Source organism: Lissotriton helveticus, chromosome 8, assembly GCF_964261635.1.
Source record: "Lissotriton helveticus chromosome 8, aLisHel1.1, whole genome shotgun sequence".
NCBI classification, from domain to species: Eukaryota; Metazoa; Chordata; class Amphibia; order Caudata; family Salamandridae; genus Lissotriton; species Lissotriton helveticus.
Window position 1 is genome coordinate 1,586,353,629 of NC_136069.1, and position 17,179 is coordinate 1,586,370,807.

Genomic DNA, 17,179 nt, shown 5'->3' on the forward strand with positions numbered 1-17,179 from the left:
TTGTCTATTGTTACACCCCTCTCCTCATCACTTGCACCTCCCCATTGTGACACAGCCCAGGGCACCATAATCCTCCTGTTAGGTAACCGCTTAATGTCAGTACCTTTATTGACAAACACTAAATCCCGAGCACTTACATTCACAGTTCTCTTTCTATTTTCACCAACCCTCCAACACACGTCACCGGAACCACCCTTTTTTAGAGCTCACTAGCCCTTCAATGCTTAAACTGCGGTAGATTGGGATCACCAGGAAATACACACAGACGTCGTTTTAACATTCGGTAACCAGCCTTCTACTAGCCCAGCACTTAAAGTGCACCATTTATTTACTTTTAATCAAGGGCAAGTTTTGTATCGTATCGGCACAGTTTAATAGCTGTGTCGGCAAGTGACACACTTTTCACGTCCCACAAATTCTTTGCACACTTTTTTCATTTCAGCTTCAACACTTTTGGCACCGCTTGCGACAACGCGAGAAGTGCTTCAACCTTTCTGTAAATCAGCATGCTTAATGTTCCACCCGTTTTGTATATTCATCGGCACAGTTTAATCACTGAGACGGCGCATGACGCAATTTATATGTCCCGTAATTTTCCAGCACGCTTTTTTCACTCCACCTTCAACTCTTTCGGCACCGCTTGCGACAGAGTGAAATATACCTCAATTTTCTACAAATCAGTAGGCTCACTGAACTACAACTAACCGTTATGCACTTATTTGTCAGTCACCGGTGGGTTAAGGTTTTTAGCGTCACCCTGTGGCATTCTTCATGTTCATTTTTGAGTACACTCATATCGGATATTTGTTACTATTGCAGAACAACCCCAGATGAAGGCTTCACAGCCGAAATGCATTAGAATCACTAGAATGTATGATTCAACCACATTGCATTCCGGGAAATGATTTTTAGTGTTTGAACTACAAACTACAGAATTGTGATGTAACAATTCCATTAAAAAAGCGAAAGGCAAGGATATAGAGTGGTTCTTTATAACTCAGCCAATTAACTACTGAAACCTCCATTGAAGGACTATGTAACCACCAGTGCCAGGGGACATACCCCACTTGTATGGGGATGCATCCAGTTTGATATATTTCACACTCCAGTTCAGTGGGTGTTACCCTGGAGCACGGCACAGCTGTATAACTTCATCCACCCTAGGTAGTGCGTACACTAAACCCTGTGAGCATAATCTTTCCCACAGGCGAAAACTACCATGAGTGGCTGCTTGATGGGAGAGGGGTTTGTGTTGTGTTATGTTCTCTGTTGCAGACTTCACACGCCACCCTTTGGCTTTGGGTTTATGATAAATTTCACCTGATACAATGTATACTGTAATGTCGCATGGAATGCTATACATGGAATGGGAAGTAAGCAAATAGACATTTTTTTCTGGGCAAAAGTATGGTGCCATTCCCAATTCCATGTGGATTTAAGCTGCCATGTATCACCTGCTTTGAGTAGATGATAAATGGCAGTTGGGGATGGTTGGAAACAGGAGGGTGGTGGAGTATGGGAAGGGTGTCAGTGGGCAGGGTGGCAGGCGTGACCGTGCAGGTAAGAGCGGTGGGGTGGGGGGAGTCAATAGACGACATCACGGTAAACTTACATTAAAAAACATTAAAACCACGTATCTTGCGCTCGTCGCCATCTGTCGACTCGACTTTCTGCCACACCTCCAGAATTGGCTCTGCTAAAGCCTCATTAAAAGGCAATAGAGGTTCAACAACAGAAGATGGCGAATGCAACACCCCTGTAAGAATATTTGGCCTGATCTTAGCTGTAGGCAGTTGAAGGTCCAAAAGTTCAGTAGCCTTCCTGATGACAGCCTGGTTTGGATCAACATCCTGTGAAGGTAAGGCCTTTGGCGATGAAAGCTCCCACTCTGGGGAAGTGTCTAAACCACTGGCTTCTCGAAGGCCCTCAAATTCATCAACGGTGTTGTTGATATCTCCTTTTTCTGCCTCATCCTGCTAGTATTCCTCTTCGACCAGTAGCCTTTGGGCTTCTCTACTTGACCGCATCTTCGGGATCAGCGTCGGTAGCGAAGTCGAGAAGATGATGGCCCACCAGATGGCGCCAGAGACTGTGATATTGGCATTGAAAACCTTGGAGCCGGAAACTGCCATGACGGTGCCGTCGGCAAAAAGGGAACGAAGGGTGCCTGGGCATATTGTTGAGGGATGCCCAAATTAAAGGCAAACACACCCACAGGGCCAGACGGCGCACCAGTAGGGTAGGATGCCCTAGCAAACATGCCAAACATTTCATTGCGAAAATGCGATGGATCTGACCCTGGACTAGGAAAGGGTGGCTAAGGAACCGAGTCTGGGTCCACTCGAGGCCGCGTGGAAGGCTGAGGCTGCGGCACCAGGGACGTCAGATCTGGTACATACAAAGCCATAGGAACAGGAGTAGACTCCCTGAGCTCCGGAGAATCTCTGAGCTCCGGAGAATCTCTGGGCGCCAGAGAATGCCTGGGCGCCGAAGAACCCCACGGCGTGGGAGAGTTGGTCGGAGTCACTTGAGGAGAAGGAGAAGGCGACGGCGAGACAACATCCTTTGTATGATGTCATGGAGCGGGAGAAATTAACCTTGAAGCCCTACTCTTTGAAGATCGACGTCCAGATCCATGTCTTCTCCTCCTCTTATGTTTCCTCGACTTCGATGTATGCGAGGTCGACGACTTCAACTTTGATCTCTTACAACCCCTCTTCTCGTTTCCTGCTCGCGTCATGAAAAGCTTTGCCTCAAGCTCTTTCAGTGTCTTTGGATTCATCTTCTGATAGCTGGAACAACCTCTGACATCGTGGTCTGACAAAAGGCACCAGAGCCAGTCGCCGTGAGGATCCGTGATGGACATATGTCCCCCACACTCTCTGCAAGGCTTGAATCCAGACTCTTCAAAGTAGCCATTGCACTGCTACACCAAGAGAGAAGTAGAAACAAAGTAAAACAAAACCAATTGGAGAGTCCCACAAAACCGTTACGCGTCAATGGCGCAGAAAAAAGGGAACTGATGTCAGCACGCCAAAGAGGTCGTCTTATGGCTCCGGTGATGTCATACAGAGTCACAAGCGGAGCTATGCTAGAAAATAAAAAGTTTCAATGGAATACTGGCGCTGGGGTAATTCAGAAGGTGAGGAATCCACAGGCAGATGTATCCATCAGAAACAGAAATACTTCTCTGACATCTATGTTTTTCTATCATAAAATCAAATGCAAACAAATCATCTCAGAAATTGTGCTTCCGTTAAACCTTCCTGTGGGACTTGGCCCTTTCCCCAGAAATTTTTCGTTTTTACCCCTTTTAATTTAGAATGCCCCTATTGTAACAACAATGTATAGGCCTTGTGTAGTGAGGAAAGCCCTGTGTACTGTGAAACTGATGTTAAGATGCAGGTGTCTTATACCCCTAACATGGCTGCCACTGACCACTGCTGCTGCAGCGGGGTTAGTGGGCGCATTCTAGTGGCTAGGGCCTGGCTGGAACCCTCCAAACAATGTATCAACTTTGCCTGCCAGCCTGCCCACAGGTAGAATGGTGGAACCTCCTAGAACCCCCTGGAACCTTCTGGAACAGGTGAGGTGACACCAACTGCCACTGCCAACTGTCAACTGGCACTGTATAAGGAAAGGAAGGAAAACTTTCCTGTCAGAGTGACTGAGGGGAAGACCTGGGGAAGAACCTACGCAGGAGGATAGGCAGTGAGGGTCAGGGCAGGGTCTTATGATGCTGGAAATGACAGGGCCTAGAGTGCTGCTTTACAAGTATTGAGGCATCCTGTACCCCCCCCCACTGACCTAACCCCGCGGAAGGGAACCCCCAGGGACCACTTGAGGGGATTGGCTGAGGAGATCTAACACCAGCCACCAACTTAACCCCCTTCAAGGAAACAAGAAACCAAAGGGCGCAAGAAACATCACGCCAACAAGAAACTAAGCTTCTATTTACAAGGGCGCAAGAAACATCACGCCAAGAAGAAACTAAGCCTCTATTTACAAGGGCGCAAGAAACCTAAAGCGCTAAGAAGAAATTAAATCATCACAGGACTTTTGAAGAAGCAAACAGGTATTGGCGCGGTACTGACCCTGCGTTTCCTGATGTCACCTGGGGTCTCCCTTGCTAACCTGCTACTGGGGTGTCACCTGTCCTGTATATCTAGCGCTGCCCTTGCTGACCCTGTGAAGAGCGCTGAAGTAATGGAGGGGGTTGCTGCCTTCTGAAGCGCTATATTTGCCTGAACTGCAGCACCCTGAACTGAATGTTATTAGACCTGCTGGTCTTGCCCCCACCTCGTGTGGGCCAAAGCGCTATAGCCCTGCACCCTGCTGTCTGTGAAGCGCTAGAATCCTGGGCGTGATTCCTGCCTGAAGCGCTATATTCTGTGGTGCCCTTCAGCAGCGCTACCTGGTATGAACTGTCTGCCGAGCGCTACCTCTGCTGTGAATTGCCTGCTATATCGTAGTGCTGTGAATCCTGAAAAGCGCTATCCCCCTGAAGCGCTGTGTCACCAAGAACTTCTGTGGCTCTAGAAGTTGCTGCCTTCTGAAGTGCTGACTCCCTGCTCCCCCAACGCTCCTTTGCTGTCCCTGTGAAGAGTGCTGAGGTACTGAAGGGGGTTGCTGCCTTGTGAAGTGCTGTACCTGCAGGGTGCTATTATCTAAACCTGATTGCCTGCTGAAGCGCTGTCCCCAGCATTGCCTGTGGCCAAGCGCTGTCATGTGAGGAACTGAGGTAGTGCCCAGGGAAGCGCTGTAATTTCACTCCAAGCGCTTTCTTGAATGTCCCATAGAAGCGCTGTAATTGTGCCTCCAAGCGCTCTCTTGTAGGCCCCAGAGAAACGCTGTATTTTTGACCTTAAGTGCCCACCTGTTGGCCCCTATGTGCCTCTAGGGACGTGGAGGCCATTAAGTTACTGTTTATGCCTTAGGACAGGCTTGCCGTTCATTAACCGTTTGGGCCCTGGTTCCGGCGTAGGCCTAAAGACATACTGAGTTCACCTGCGATGGCTTAGCCCTGCATAGGGGAGTCCAAGGCATAGTAAAATGCTCATTGAGAATGCTTTACTGAATTGCTTATTGAAATGTTCACCTTAATAACAGAAATGTTTTACTAGTCTAAAGCAAGGCCTGTGCTTGCTTAATGAGATGTTGCTCTCTAGCAATGAGTAATGTTCTATTTATAAGTTACTTAATGAAATGCCTATGCCTGATTCCTTCCCTGTAATGTTTACTCCTGATTAGGGGGATGTTACCTATGATTGGGGAAGAGTTTTGAAGTGGTTATTCCTGCTAGGAACCAGGATTATTCTGAACTATAGAAGTTTTATTACACCCCTGCCCCAGTGTTATAACCTCTACTTATTTACAGGATTACTCTTGGGTGCTGAAAGGTTTATGCCTGCTTAATGTAGGAAATAGAATGTTGATCCTGGCCTGGGGGTGGAAACGCCAACAGCTGCATAATGAACTGTGTTTGCTGACTAATGGATCATTTATTCATGTTGGTTGAAAGGTGGAGCACATGCCCACAGTTATGGAGTGAGGTGCTCCTTGCTTTAAAGAAATGTTTACATTTACTAAAAGGCTTTACATGCATAAACCAAGTCTTCTAAGCTCAGGCTTGCCTGTTAAAAATGGTTATCTCTGCCTTGAAGAGTTGTTAACTGTTGATTGCTGAGTAGGGGAACGTTAATGCTATAAGGATATAGTTACACTGCCTAATGAGATGTTTTATCCGCAGTGGCGTGTTTTTATTCCTGCCATAGGAGTTTCATTCCTGCCTAAGGAAATGGTTAATTAAATGTTTTACCCTCAGTGAAGTGTTTTACTTCTGCTAAACTGATTATCTCTATTGCAGGAAATGTTTTACCTGTAAGCTCCTGATTAATAGGGGGAAGGCCCTGCCTGTTCAGGCATCAGGTAATAGGATGGTGTGTGATGCCTAAAGAAATACTTTATGCCTAATGAAAGGTGTTGACCTCATTTGAGGCAATGTTTACTCCTGCCCAGGGAAGGGTCTCATACCCCTGCTATAACAGAGATCTACTTACACCTGCTCAATGTAGGGATTTCTACTTCCCTGATGGAATGTTGGTGTAGCCCTAATACAGTTAAACCTGCACAAGGGGATGGTTACCTAGATTGCAATGTTTTCTCCTAGTTAGTGCTGGCTAATGCAATGGTTAGCTGGGCCCAATGAGAAGTTCTCCCAAAGGGATGCCCAACCTTGTTATATGGAATAATTATTCTTAATGAAATGTTTAATTCCTATTACAGGAGGAGAGTTACGTCCACATACTTTTGTGGCAAATGAACTGTTTCATATTTAAGGAAATGTTTGAACTACACTTAACAAATTGTTTATTCCTACAGCGGGGAGATGTTTCTGTTATGGAACTGTCCCTTTGTTTACCTGAGGAAATGGATATTGATGCTTAATGCAGTGTTGTTCTTATGACTTTGAGATGTATTCCTTTCAGGTACTGACCAAGAAGCAAGGCGTAGGTCGGGCCTGTGTCCCACTAAAAATTTATTTAACTATTTATTGATCCAATATTTAATATTTATTGCAGAACGGATATTTATTCATCCAATATTGATTGCAAGTCTTGAGACACATGTATTTTAAATGAATTTATGATTTTCCTGATCCTGCTCTATCTATCTGATTATTTATCTTAATACAAGTCACTTGTTTTTATACAAGCTCTGGAGTGGAGTCATTTATTGCGTGCCCAGGTTTCTGTCTCAGTGTGAGTGTGTGCTGCATGATCGCTTAACACATGTGCTTTCGGAGGCCTACCCGCTCGTGCCATGCTACCCTAGGGGACTGGTGACCCCAGTTCCAACATATTGGTGTCGAGCGGTGGGATCCAGGACCTGTGACCATGCAGCACCCTCCATTGGGAGAGGGTGCACAGCAATTGGGCTGCACAATTATTGTGTGTGCAAGCCTTAGGAATTGACCCCTCCACTGTCTAGCCTGTGAGTGTATCAGGGCCTGTTGGACCTCATTCTGTCGCCACATCCTAGAACCTTTTTCCTGAATTATCTGAGTCCCCACCTGGCGTACTGGAGTGTTGTCAGGGGATGGGGGTGCCTGTTGGGCGGAGGGAAGAAGGAACTCCGTACCACTTTGGGGGCACGGGTAGGAGCCCACCCAGAGGGGAGAGGGGATGGGGACAGGAGGGGCAGGTCACACCCAGGGAGGCGGGCACACCAGAGAACCTTGGAAGGGGGTGTGTGTCGTCAAAGAGGTTAGAGCAGAAAAGGGAGAGTGTGAGCCTTGCAATGAAGGAAGGGAAGCTGGTGCACAGGCTTCAGCTAACAGAGACAGAGCTGAAGACCTTGAAATCATGTGTGCCAGGTACTTCCAATGGTGGCAGCGTACCCGAGGTTCGGGGTTTGGACCAGTCACAGGGTGTAGAACCTGAACTGGGGTTTCAGGTGCAGGGATTGCCTGACCTGGAGGGTGGGGTACCAGTAACTAAGGACCCTCCCAGTGTGACTTCCAGGGGTACCTATCCGGGTAGGAGGGTGCGGAACCCTGAGAGGGGGTGCAGAGGGAGGAAGGACTCTCCTCTGGCACCGGTCTAGCCACAGGGTTCAGATCCTGGGTTGGGTGGCCAGGTTCAGGGGTTGCCTGACCTGGCGGGAGGAATCTCTGTATTCAGAGTTCCCCCGGTTGTGACTCTAAGGGGTACTACTCCAGGTGGGAGGGTGCGGAACCCTGGGAGGGGGTGCAGGGAGAGGTAGGTCTCGCCCCTGTCACCAATTCAACTTAAGGGTTCAGACCCTAGGTTGAGGAGGAGAGTGGAAAGGGTACCACGGGCCTGGGGCTACTGCCCCCCACTCTGAGAGAGAGCAAGGGCCAGAGACATCTGAATTGTTTAGAGGTCCGTCCTGGCTGCATCTCACTGGGGAACACCAGTGGGGTGGTTGGATTAGCGAGAATGTCATGGTGGTATTGGGCCTGCGTCCACCTTTTTCCGCCCCAAGCAGGGAAGCCCATCAAGGGAATGATCGGACTACCCTGGCTTTTGGCTGGGGGGGAGATGTGTGGGACTTGCCCTTTCCCCAGAAAATTTTCGATTTACCCCTTTTAATTTAGAATGCCCCTATTGTAACAAAAATGTATAGGCCTTGTGTAGTGAGGAAAGCCCTGTGTACTGTGAAACTGATGTTAAGATGCAGGTGTCTTATACCCCTAACATGGCTGCCACTGACCACTGCTGCTGCAGCGGGGTTAGTGGGCGCATTCTAGTGGCTAGGGCCTGGCTGGAACCCTCCAAACAATGTATCAACTTAGCCTGCCAGCCTGCCCACAGGTAGAATGGTGGAACCTCCTAGAACCCCCTGGAACCTTCTGGAACAGGTGAGGTGACACCAACTGCCACTGCCAACTGTCAACTGGCACTGTATAAGGAAAGGAAGGAAAACTTTCTTGTCAGAGTGACTGAGGGGAAGACCTGGGGAAGAACCTACGCAGGAGGATAGGCAGTGAGGGTCAGGGCAGGGTCTTATGATGCTGGAAATGACAGGGCCTAGAGTGCTGCTTTACAAGTATTGAGGCATCCTGTACCCCCCCCACTGACCTAACCCTGCGGAAGGGAACCCCCAGGGACCACTTGAGGGGATTGGCTGAGGAGATCTAACACCAGCCACCAACTTAACCCCCTTCAAGGAAACAAGAAACCAAAGGGCGCAAGAAACATCACGCCAACAAGAAACTAAGCTTCTATTTACAAGGGCGCAAGAAACATCACGCCAAGAAGAAACTAAGCCTCTATTTACAAGGGCGCAAGAAACCTAAAGCGCTAAGAAGAAATTAAATCATCACAGGACTTTTGAAGAAGCAAACAGGTATTGGCGCGGTACTGACCCTGCGTTTCCTGATGTCACCTGGGGTCTCCCTTGCTAACCTGCTACTGGGGTGTCACCTGTCCTGTATATCTAGCGCTGCCCTTGCTGACCCTGTGAAGAGCGCTGAAGTAATGGAGGGGGTTGCTGCCTTCTGAAGCGCTATATTTGCCTGAACTGCAGCACTCTGAACTGAATGTTATTAGACCTGCTGGTCTTGCCCCCACCTCGTGTGGGCCAAAGCGCTATAGCCCTGCACCCTGCTGTCTGTGAAGCGCTAGAATCCTGGGCGTGATTCCTGCCTGAAGCGCTATATTCTGTGGTGCCCTTCAGCAGCGCTACCTGGTATGAACTGTCTGCCGAGCGCTACCTCTGCTGTGAATTGCCTGCTATATCGTAGCGCTGTGAATCCTGAAAAGCGCTATCCCCCTGAAGCGCTGTGTCACCAAGAACTTCTGTGGCTCTAGAAGTTGCTGCCTTCTGAAGCGCTGACTCCCTGCTCCCCCAACGCTCCTTTGCTGTCCCTGTGAAGAGTGCTGAGGTACTGAAGGGGGTTGCTGCCTTGTGAAGTGCTGTACCTGCAGGGTGCTATTATCTAAACCTGATTGCCTGCTGAAGCGCTGTCCCCAGCATTGCCTGTGGCCAAGCGCTGTCATGTGAGGAACTGAGGTAGTGCCCAGGGAAGCGCTGTAATTTCACTCCAAGCGCTTTCTTGAATGTCCCATAGAAGCGCTGTAATTGTGCCTCCAAGCGCTCTTTTGTAGGCCCCAGAGAAACGCTGTATTTTTGACCTTAAGTGCTCACCTGTTGGCCCCTATGTGCCTCTAGGGACGTGGAGGCCATTAAGTTACTGTTTATGCCTGAGGACAGGCTTGCCATTCATTAACTGTTTGGGCCCTGGTTCCGGCGTAGGCCTAAAGACATACTGAGTTCACCTGCGATGGCTTAGCCCTGCATAGGGGAGTCCAAGGCATAGTAAAATGCTCATTGAGAATGCTTTACTGAATTGCTTATTGAAATGTTCACCTTAATTAACAGAAATGTTTTACTAGTCTAAAGCAAGGCCTGTGCTTGCTTAATGAGATGTTGCTCTCTAGCAATGAGTAATGTTCTATTTATAAGTTACTTAATGAAATGCCTATGCCTGATTCCTTCCCTGTAATGTTTACTCCTGATTAGGGGGATGTTACCTATGATTGGGGAAGAGTTTTGAAGTGGTTATTCCTGCTTGGAACCAGGATTATTCTGAACTATAGAAGTTTTATTACACCCCTGCCCCAGTGTTATAACCTCTACTTATTTACAGGATTACTCTTGGGTGCTGAAAGGTTTATGCCTGCTTAATGTAGGAAATAGAATGTTGATCCTGGCCTGGGGGTGGAAACGCCAACAGCTGCATAATGAACTGTGTTTGCTGACTAATGGAACATTTATTCATGTTGGTTGAAAGGTGGAGCACATGCCCACAGTTATGGAGTGAGGTGCTCCTTGCTTTAAAGAAATGTTTACATTTACTAAAAGGCTTTACATGCATAAACCAAGTCTTCTAAGCTCAGGCTTGCCTGTTAAAAATGGTTATCTCTGCCTTGAAGAGTTGTTAACTGTTGATTGCTGAGTAGGGGAACGTTAATGCTATAAGGATATAGTTACACTGCCTAATGAGATGTTTTATCCGCAGTGGCGTGTTTTTATTCCTGCCATAGGAGTTTCATTCCTGCCTAAGGAAATGGTTAATGAAATGTTTTACCCTCAGTGAAGTGTTTTACTTCTGCTAAACTGATTATCTCTATTGCAGGAAATGTTTTACCTGTAAGCTCCTGATTAATAGGGGGAAGGCCCTGCCTGTTCAGGCATCAGGTAATAGGATGGTGTGTGATGCCTAAAGAAATACTTTATGCCTAATGAAAGGTGTTGACCTCATTTGAGGCAATGTTTACTCCTGCCCAGGGAAGGGTCTCATACCCCTGCTATAACAGAGATCTACTTACACCTGCTCAATGTAGGGATTTCTACTTCCCTGATGGAATGTTGGTGTAGCCCTGATACAGTTAAACCTGCACAAGGGGATGGTTACCTAGATTGCAATGTTTTCTCCGAGTTAGTGCTGGCTAATGCAATGGTTAGCTGGGCCCAATGAGAAGTTCTCCCAAAGGGATGCCCAACCTTGTTATATGGAATAATTATTCTTAATGAAATGTTTAATTCCTATTACAGGAGGAGAGTTACGTCCACATACGTTTGTGGCAAATGAACTGTTTCATATTTAAGGAAATGTTTGAACTACACTTAACGAATTGTTTATTCCTACAGCGGGGAGATGTTTCTGTTATGGAACTGTCCCTTTGTTTACCTGAGGAAATGGATATTGATGCTTAATGCAGTGTTGTTCTTATGACTTTGAGATGTATTCCTTTCAGGTACTGACCAAGAAGCAAGGCGTAGGTCGGGCCTGTGTCCCACTAAAAATGTATTTAACTACTTATTGATCCAATATTTAATATTTATTGCAGAACGGATATTTATTCATCCAATATTGATTGCAAGTCTTGAGACACATGTATTTTAAATGAATTTATGATTTCCCTGATCCTGCTCTATCTATCTGATTATTTATCTTAATACAAGTAACTTGTTTTTATACAAGCTCTGGAGTGGAGTCATTTATTGCGTGCCCAGGTTTCTGTCTCAGTGTGAGTGTGTGCTGCATGATCGCTTAACACATGTGCTTTCGGAGGCCTACCCGCTCGTGCCATGCTACCCTAGGGGACTGGTGACCCCAGTTCCAACACTTCCCTTAATAGTGACATATATATATCGCAGAACACAAACTGGTAACACAAAACAACTCAGCACGAAGTTCCATTTAGGATAGTAATGAATGATTTGTGGAGATGCGGCTGCATGCCTCAAGGTTCACTATGAAACCATGTTATGAAACATCCTTAATAAAATCCACATAATGAAAAGATAACCTGTCATAAGTCATGACGAAATACTTTGGGACTTATCTGCACCAAACATCTCAGAATCAAAATAGGTAGGCCTCGTGGAAAACGACATGAATAACAGGAAGGGGATACCAGCATTCAATGGTTTGCAATGCAGTGAACAGCTGAACCATGTTGTCCTCCCCAAACCCAACACAGAAAGGCATGTCTCTAAAACTAGATGAGTACCTGAATATCGCCTTCGTCCAGTCACAACCACACTTGAACCCGTCAGCCCTGAGGAGAAAAACAACACATTGTTCGCCAGAATACCAACATGGAAAGGAACAGGAAAGTTCACCAAAAGCCTACCATACTTGGGAAAAGTAGTTTACCAGGATGATGTCCATCAACTAGACTAGCTTGTGAACATAATCATATATTTAAAAACACCCAAGCAAATATTTCAGATTATGTATAGCTTAATACATGGCAGTATTGGGTTTTAACTGTACAGTTGTCTGTTTTAGTCAGAAAACATGCATGTCTTTGGTGTCCTATTGCTCTTTTGCAATCCCAAATGAAAAGAACTTCTTGTTTGGCCAGAGTGGAACTTTAGGAGGTGAGTTGCTTGACCATGGTAATACTGAATATGGTTATTGCATGCTATGATATATGATTTAAGTAATTATACTTTTCTTTTTAAAGGGTGACATGTCACCAGAGTGACTTCTTGGCACTGGAAAAAATCAAGATTGGGTGTAACACAGTGGGAGTAACTACTGAAAGATAAGAAGATAATCCTGACCCTCCTGAAGACAGATGTTCTTCACCATCCTTTACGGAAATTGGCAGAAAGTTCCAAACCTTAACTGCTTGTTTCGAAAACTTCTGAACAGGTTTTCTTTAACTTCGACCCAGTTAAAAGCAAGATGAGTGGATGAAAGTTTTCATGGGTGACAGTAGAGTTTCAGCTTTTTAATGAAAAAAGTTGTTGCCGTTGCATGCATCCTAGTTTCCAGTCCACAGATTTTCAGCTGTTTGACAATGGTGAGCATATATATTTGGGATTCACACTTTACGGGTTACAAACGTGTGTATATTTTCCATACACATAAGTTATGGGGTGTGCGCAATTTGTGTGATTCACGGACACTATTGCATAAATATGGGAAATTTGGGGAAAATTCGACATTTAGAACAATACTTTATCTAGAATCGATCCTCATCCATTTTTGATGCATGGATATATTTTGCTCTAAAACAAATACTGCGAAAAAACAATGGCCACAACAAACAGCCACTTGAGTTCTGATTATTCCCGTAGGTCCTGCACCTATAATTTTGCTGTGAAATGCGACGTAAATGGGTGAAGTGGCGTGATGGCGTAATTTTGTGTTACAGGTGTAACATGAAATTCCAGAAATTACACCAGCATTATTAAAATTTGCCAGTAGCGCACACAAAGCCGGGTCCCGATGGGACATGAGTGTAGATGCAAGAGGCCGATCGAGTAGGTCAGTGAAATGTGGGAATAGTTGATACAAAGGGGTTGCGCAACAGGCATTGGCAATTATTTAGATGTACAAAAGTTGTTGGAAGAGATGGTGCAGACGTACAAGTTGCATCACAATGAAACAGTGGGCACATGCTAATTATGTTAATCAGGGGCAGGTTCTAGAAATAAAGATGCCTCTGCTGTGACAGGCTGACAAGTAAGGCAATGTTGATAGTAAGGATGTCGCTGAGATGGAGCATGTCAATCACGAAAGACCTAGTTAGTGTTGTGCTAGCAAGAACGTATGGAAGATGAGACCATGAGGCGTGGTGGTCAGGGGAGGATTTGTAATCTGTATACAGTAGGTTCTGTTTTTATGGCTCGAAAGATGCTGTGTATGCATGAGAGTGACTGAGAAAGACATGCACACTCTGAGTGCATGGGGAGATTATTTGACAGTGACTGCTAATAATGTAAAGGATAATTAGCAAGTATAGAACACAATTTGCCATTAATATGGCTGTGTAAAAAGTCATGGAGACCAATGAGCTTGGATCCCCCTGAAAGTGAACCAAAGCAGTGACAAAAGTACATTATCAATTCTTAAAGGAGGTACATTTGTAATAATGCACACAAAGTACTGCAGTAATGTGCAAGGCAGAGATGTACATTCGATACATTAACTATCATTTAATCTGTGGAATACATGCCATGTGATGTCTTGCTACCATCTACACAGATTTATAGCTGAGGGTCCTTTAATAAATTATTCTATGGTTGTACTTTCATGCTTCCTGTGTTTCCTCACCTATCCACCCATATAAAGACGAGGAGAGACGACGACTTGAAAATACCAAAAAGTGACGGCTTGGATTTCTTGAGTGTACAGGAGAGTGGGGCAGTGGTTGCAATAAAGCTCATGGGAAACAGGAACCTGTAGTAAATTACTTCTCTACTGTTCTCCACTAAATAGAATGTTCATGACATCATAGAATGCCTGGGTGTCTCTCTGGCTCACAGTGTCAGTTGGTCAACTCAGGCTGAGCTGCTTGGAGCTTGCTCCTGGTGGGGTTTTACCTATACTTCCTATCCTCTTCTACTTACCTACCCTAGAAGGAATCTACAATAAAGTATTATCTAACTTACCCAGCTGGACTGTGCATCTTCCTTTACTACAGAACCTTAATGAGAGCTTTAGTTGTAATTGTTTAACGGAAGTCACTAATCACAGACAGAATCTGCTTTATAAACACAACCCCTAGAACACTTCCAAGCACAGAGGCTCCTGCTCCAAGGAAGATGCCTTGCCTGCTAGAAAAAGAAGGACGAATAAAGCCAGCCTCCAGCTGATCCCAAAGACAAAGAGGTCCAGGCCCTTCCAAAAGAGCCTCCCTGCCTGGTCTACTTCTCTGCTGGAGCTGCTAAGTGCAGAAGCTCCTGGAAAGAAAGGAAGCTTTGTTCACTTGGAAGAGAACGATAAACCAATGGAAAGTACATTTCTTCAGCCAGTCTATGTCAAATGCCTCCCCTGTGCCTTGGGAATGGAAACGACCTTTCGACTCAGGAACCTGCAGAAAATATGCATAATCAATTACAAATGGACGTTTTGCAATGTACCTGAAATGGAGCTGTGGGGAGTCTTCATACAAACTGAATCAGTGGCCTGGTCTCTGAAAAGCATTTCCTGAATGTTTGGAGGCATTTCGAGTGGCATGGTGAAAACAAGTTCTGACATTTTTCATCCTTGAATGACCAAGAAAAGTCTCTCCAACAATTGCAGACTGCGCAGCTGCAATCCACTTTAGTGGTTTGTATAGGCATGGAATTCGGGCCATTGAGTTTGAGACTACTGCAGGACCATCAAAAAGGAGAATGCAATCTCATGATCTTATCCGGCTACAGTTTACAAAGTCATCTTGCTGAAAAAGTTAAATCCTTATCAATTCTGAAGGTAAAATCTTTGACCAGAATGAACCACCAACTCTTCCTGAGCCTCACTCTATTAAGAGTCAGCTGCAAGAGGTCCTCATATCTCCAGCCTCTCTAATCTTTCACCTAGATAAAGCAGTAAGATGTATCTGACCATGCTCCATCGCCATGTGGCTGTAGAGGATTCCTAGATATCAGTCTAACACACTTAAGTGAGAAATTGGTATTATTTCTGCTGGAACCATTATTGTTTGGTTTTTAACTAACTGCTGATCTTGTCACTGATTTGCCTTCATTTCTGTGTCATCTTAATTATTAAACTGTATTGGTTTTAATTTAATTGGTTTGGACAATTTAAGTAATTTATTTCTGCGCATGCATTCTGCATTTTTGCACATGTACCAGAGATATTATTCTCTGAAGAAGGCCTCACTGCCAGTACCGTCATGCCATGGTTAAGCCACGTATTTCTTACCGAAAACAACTGTACTTAATAGGAATGTGCAGGTTTGACTTTGTGGGAGCTCAGCCTAAGCTCATATCAAGAATGTGACCTCGGAGGAGGAGCTACGACAGCAAGCAAGATGGCCGCATAGTCTCCCGGCTCCGCTGACCTCCGTCTTGCGCTCCAAGATCCTGTCACTTATCCTGATTTCCTGCCCCGGATCTGTGTGTGTGAACTAATCCGCACTCCGATGGTGTGATCCCGGGGGTTTTCTGACATTGTGGAGCTGAGTAACGTCGAGGACTGATTTGTGGCCTAACACAGTCTGGAAGCCTGGGTCTCGAGTGCTGGCTTAGCCGGGTCTGAGTTGAACAACAGCGGACTGTTGAGGGCGGCTGGGTCCGGTCTCTGGAACTTTCGGAAATTTTTGGATTGCTTTGCTATCATCTGCAGCCTGGTGTTGTGTTGGAGGTGAGGAGACGAGTGACGCACGGTGCGGTGTCGCGGGGGTCCCTGACCAGGAGGCCCGGCACTTGCATCGCCGGCGCACCTTGGGTTGGAGTCTCATCTCGTACTAATGCATACTGACGGTTGGTCCCTCACCGCACAGTCCTGCTCCTGCTGATCTCACCCCGGAGAAGGCGCCTCTCCGTGGGGACCATTATGCCTGAGGAAATATGGAACCAGGCGGAGCAGGACCAAAGGGGCCCGTCATTGCGGGAGGTGCTGGCGGCCCTAGAGGCACTTCAGGCGACTGTGGCAGCTCAGACCTGCGGCCTGTTGTCGGCGGCAGATGGACTTAAAGGACTGAGACCGGATCCTGACTCGATGCCCGAGACCCGGCAGCCAGCTTGCCTCTTGATCGACGCCCCAGTGGCGCAATTAGACCCAGTGCTGGAAGCTGTGCCTGCCCCTACAGAAGTGGATCTCCTTGAATGGGCTGTGATCGGTGACTTAATTTTTTGGAATCCCCGGTTTTGCAGCTGTCGGAACATTCAACTGCTGTCCCTCTCCTGAAACCTTTTAATTGGTACTGTGCACTGTTTTGGATTGTGTCGAACCCCCTCCCCAGTCGGTATATCAAGATGGCGGATGTGATAAGGCCTGGCTTCGGAGACGGGGAGGGACATCGTCGGTACCGGCTGCTTACTTTGGGATCTACTGTTCTTCTTCCATCTACTGAACTATGTTCCGACCACTTCTATGTATCTTTTGACATTTTGATGATGGGGCTTTATTCGTCTGAGGGACTCGGCGAATTCGATCGACGGGGCCAAGGCTGAGACTGTTGTTTGGGTTGTTCATTGTGGTCTTATCGGTAACGGGACTGCTTCATTAGCTTATCGGAGTCCGGGGCAGGGCTGGTGGTTCCCCCCGGGATGTTTTCTCAGTTTGGACTATTCAGATGTGACAGTTTCGGGGGGACCCCTTTGTTAGGGCGGGGGGGAGAGACCGGGAGCACGTAGAAGATAGCCCTCCTCCATTTCCCCTCTTTGGGTGGGGTTTAATTTC

General features: G+C 46.4%; 1 protein-coding gene across 2 annotated transcripts in view; it reads right to left on the reverse strand.

Moving 5' to 3' along the window:
• Positions 1–17,179, reverse strand: part of ATG16L2 (autophagy related 16 like 2) — a 586,089-nt gene that overhangs the window by 81,996 nt on the left and 486,914 nt on the right. For both annotated transcript variants that reach the window (XM_078658598.1, XM_078658597.1), the window contains exon 16: positions 12,045–12,092. In XM_078658598.1, the coding sequence (XP_078514724.1) occupies positions 12,045–12,092 (48 nt within the window). The remainder of the gene's footprint in view (positions 1–12,044; positions 12,093–17,179) is intronic.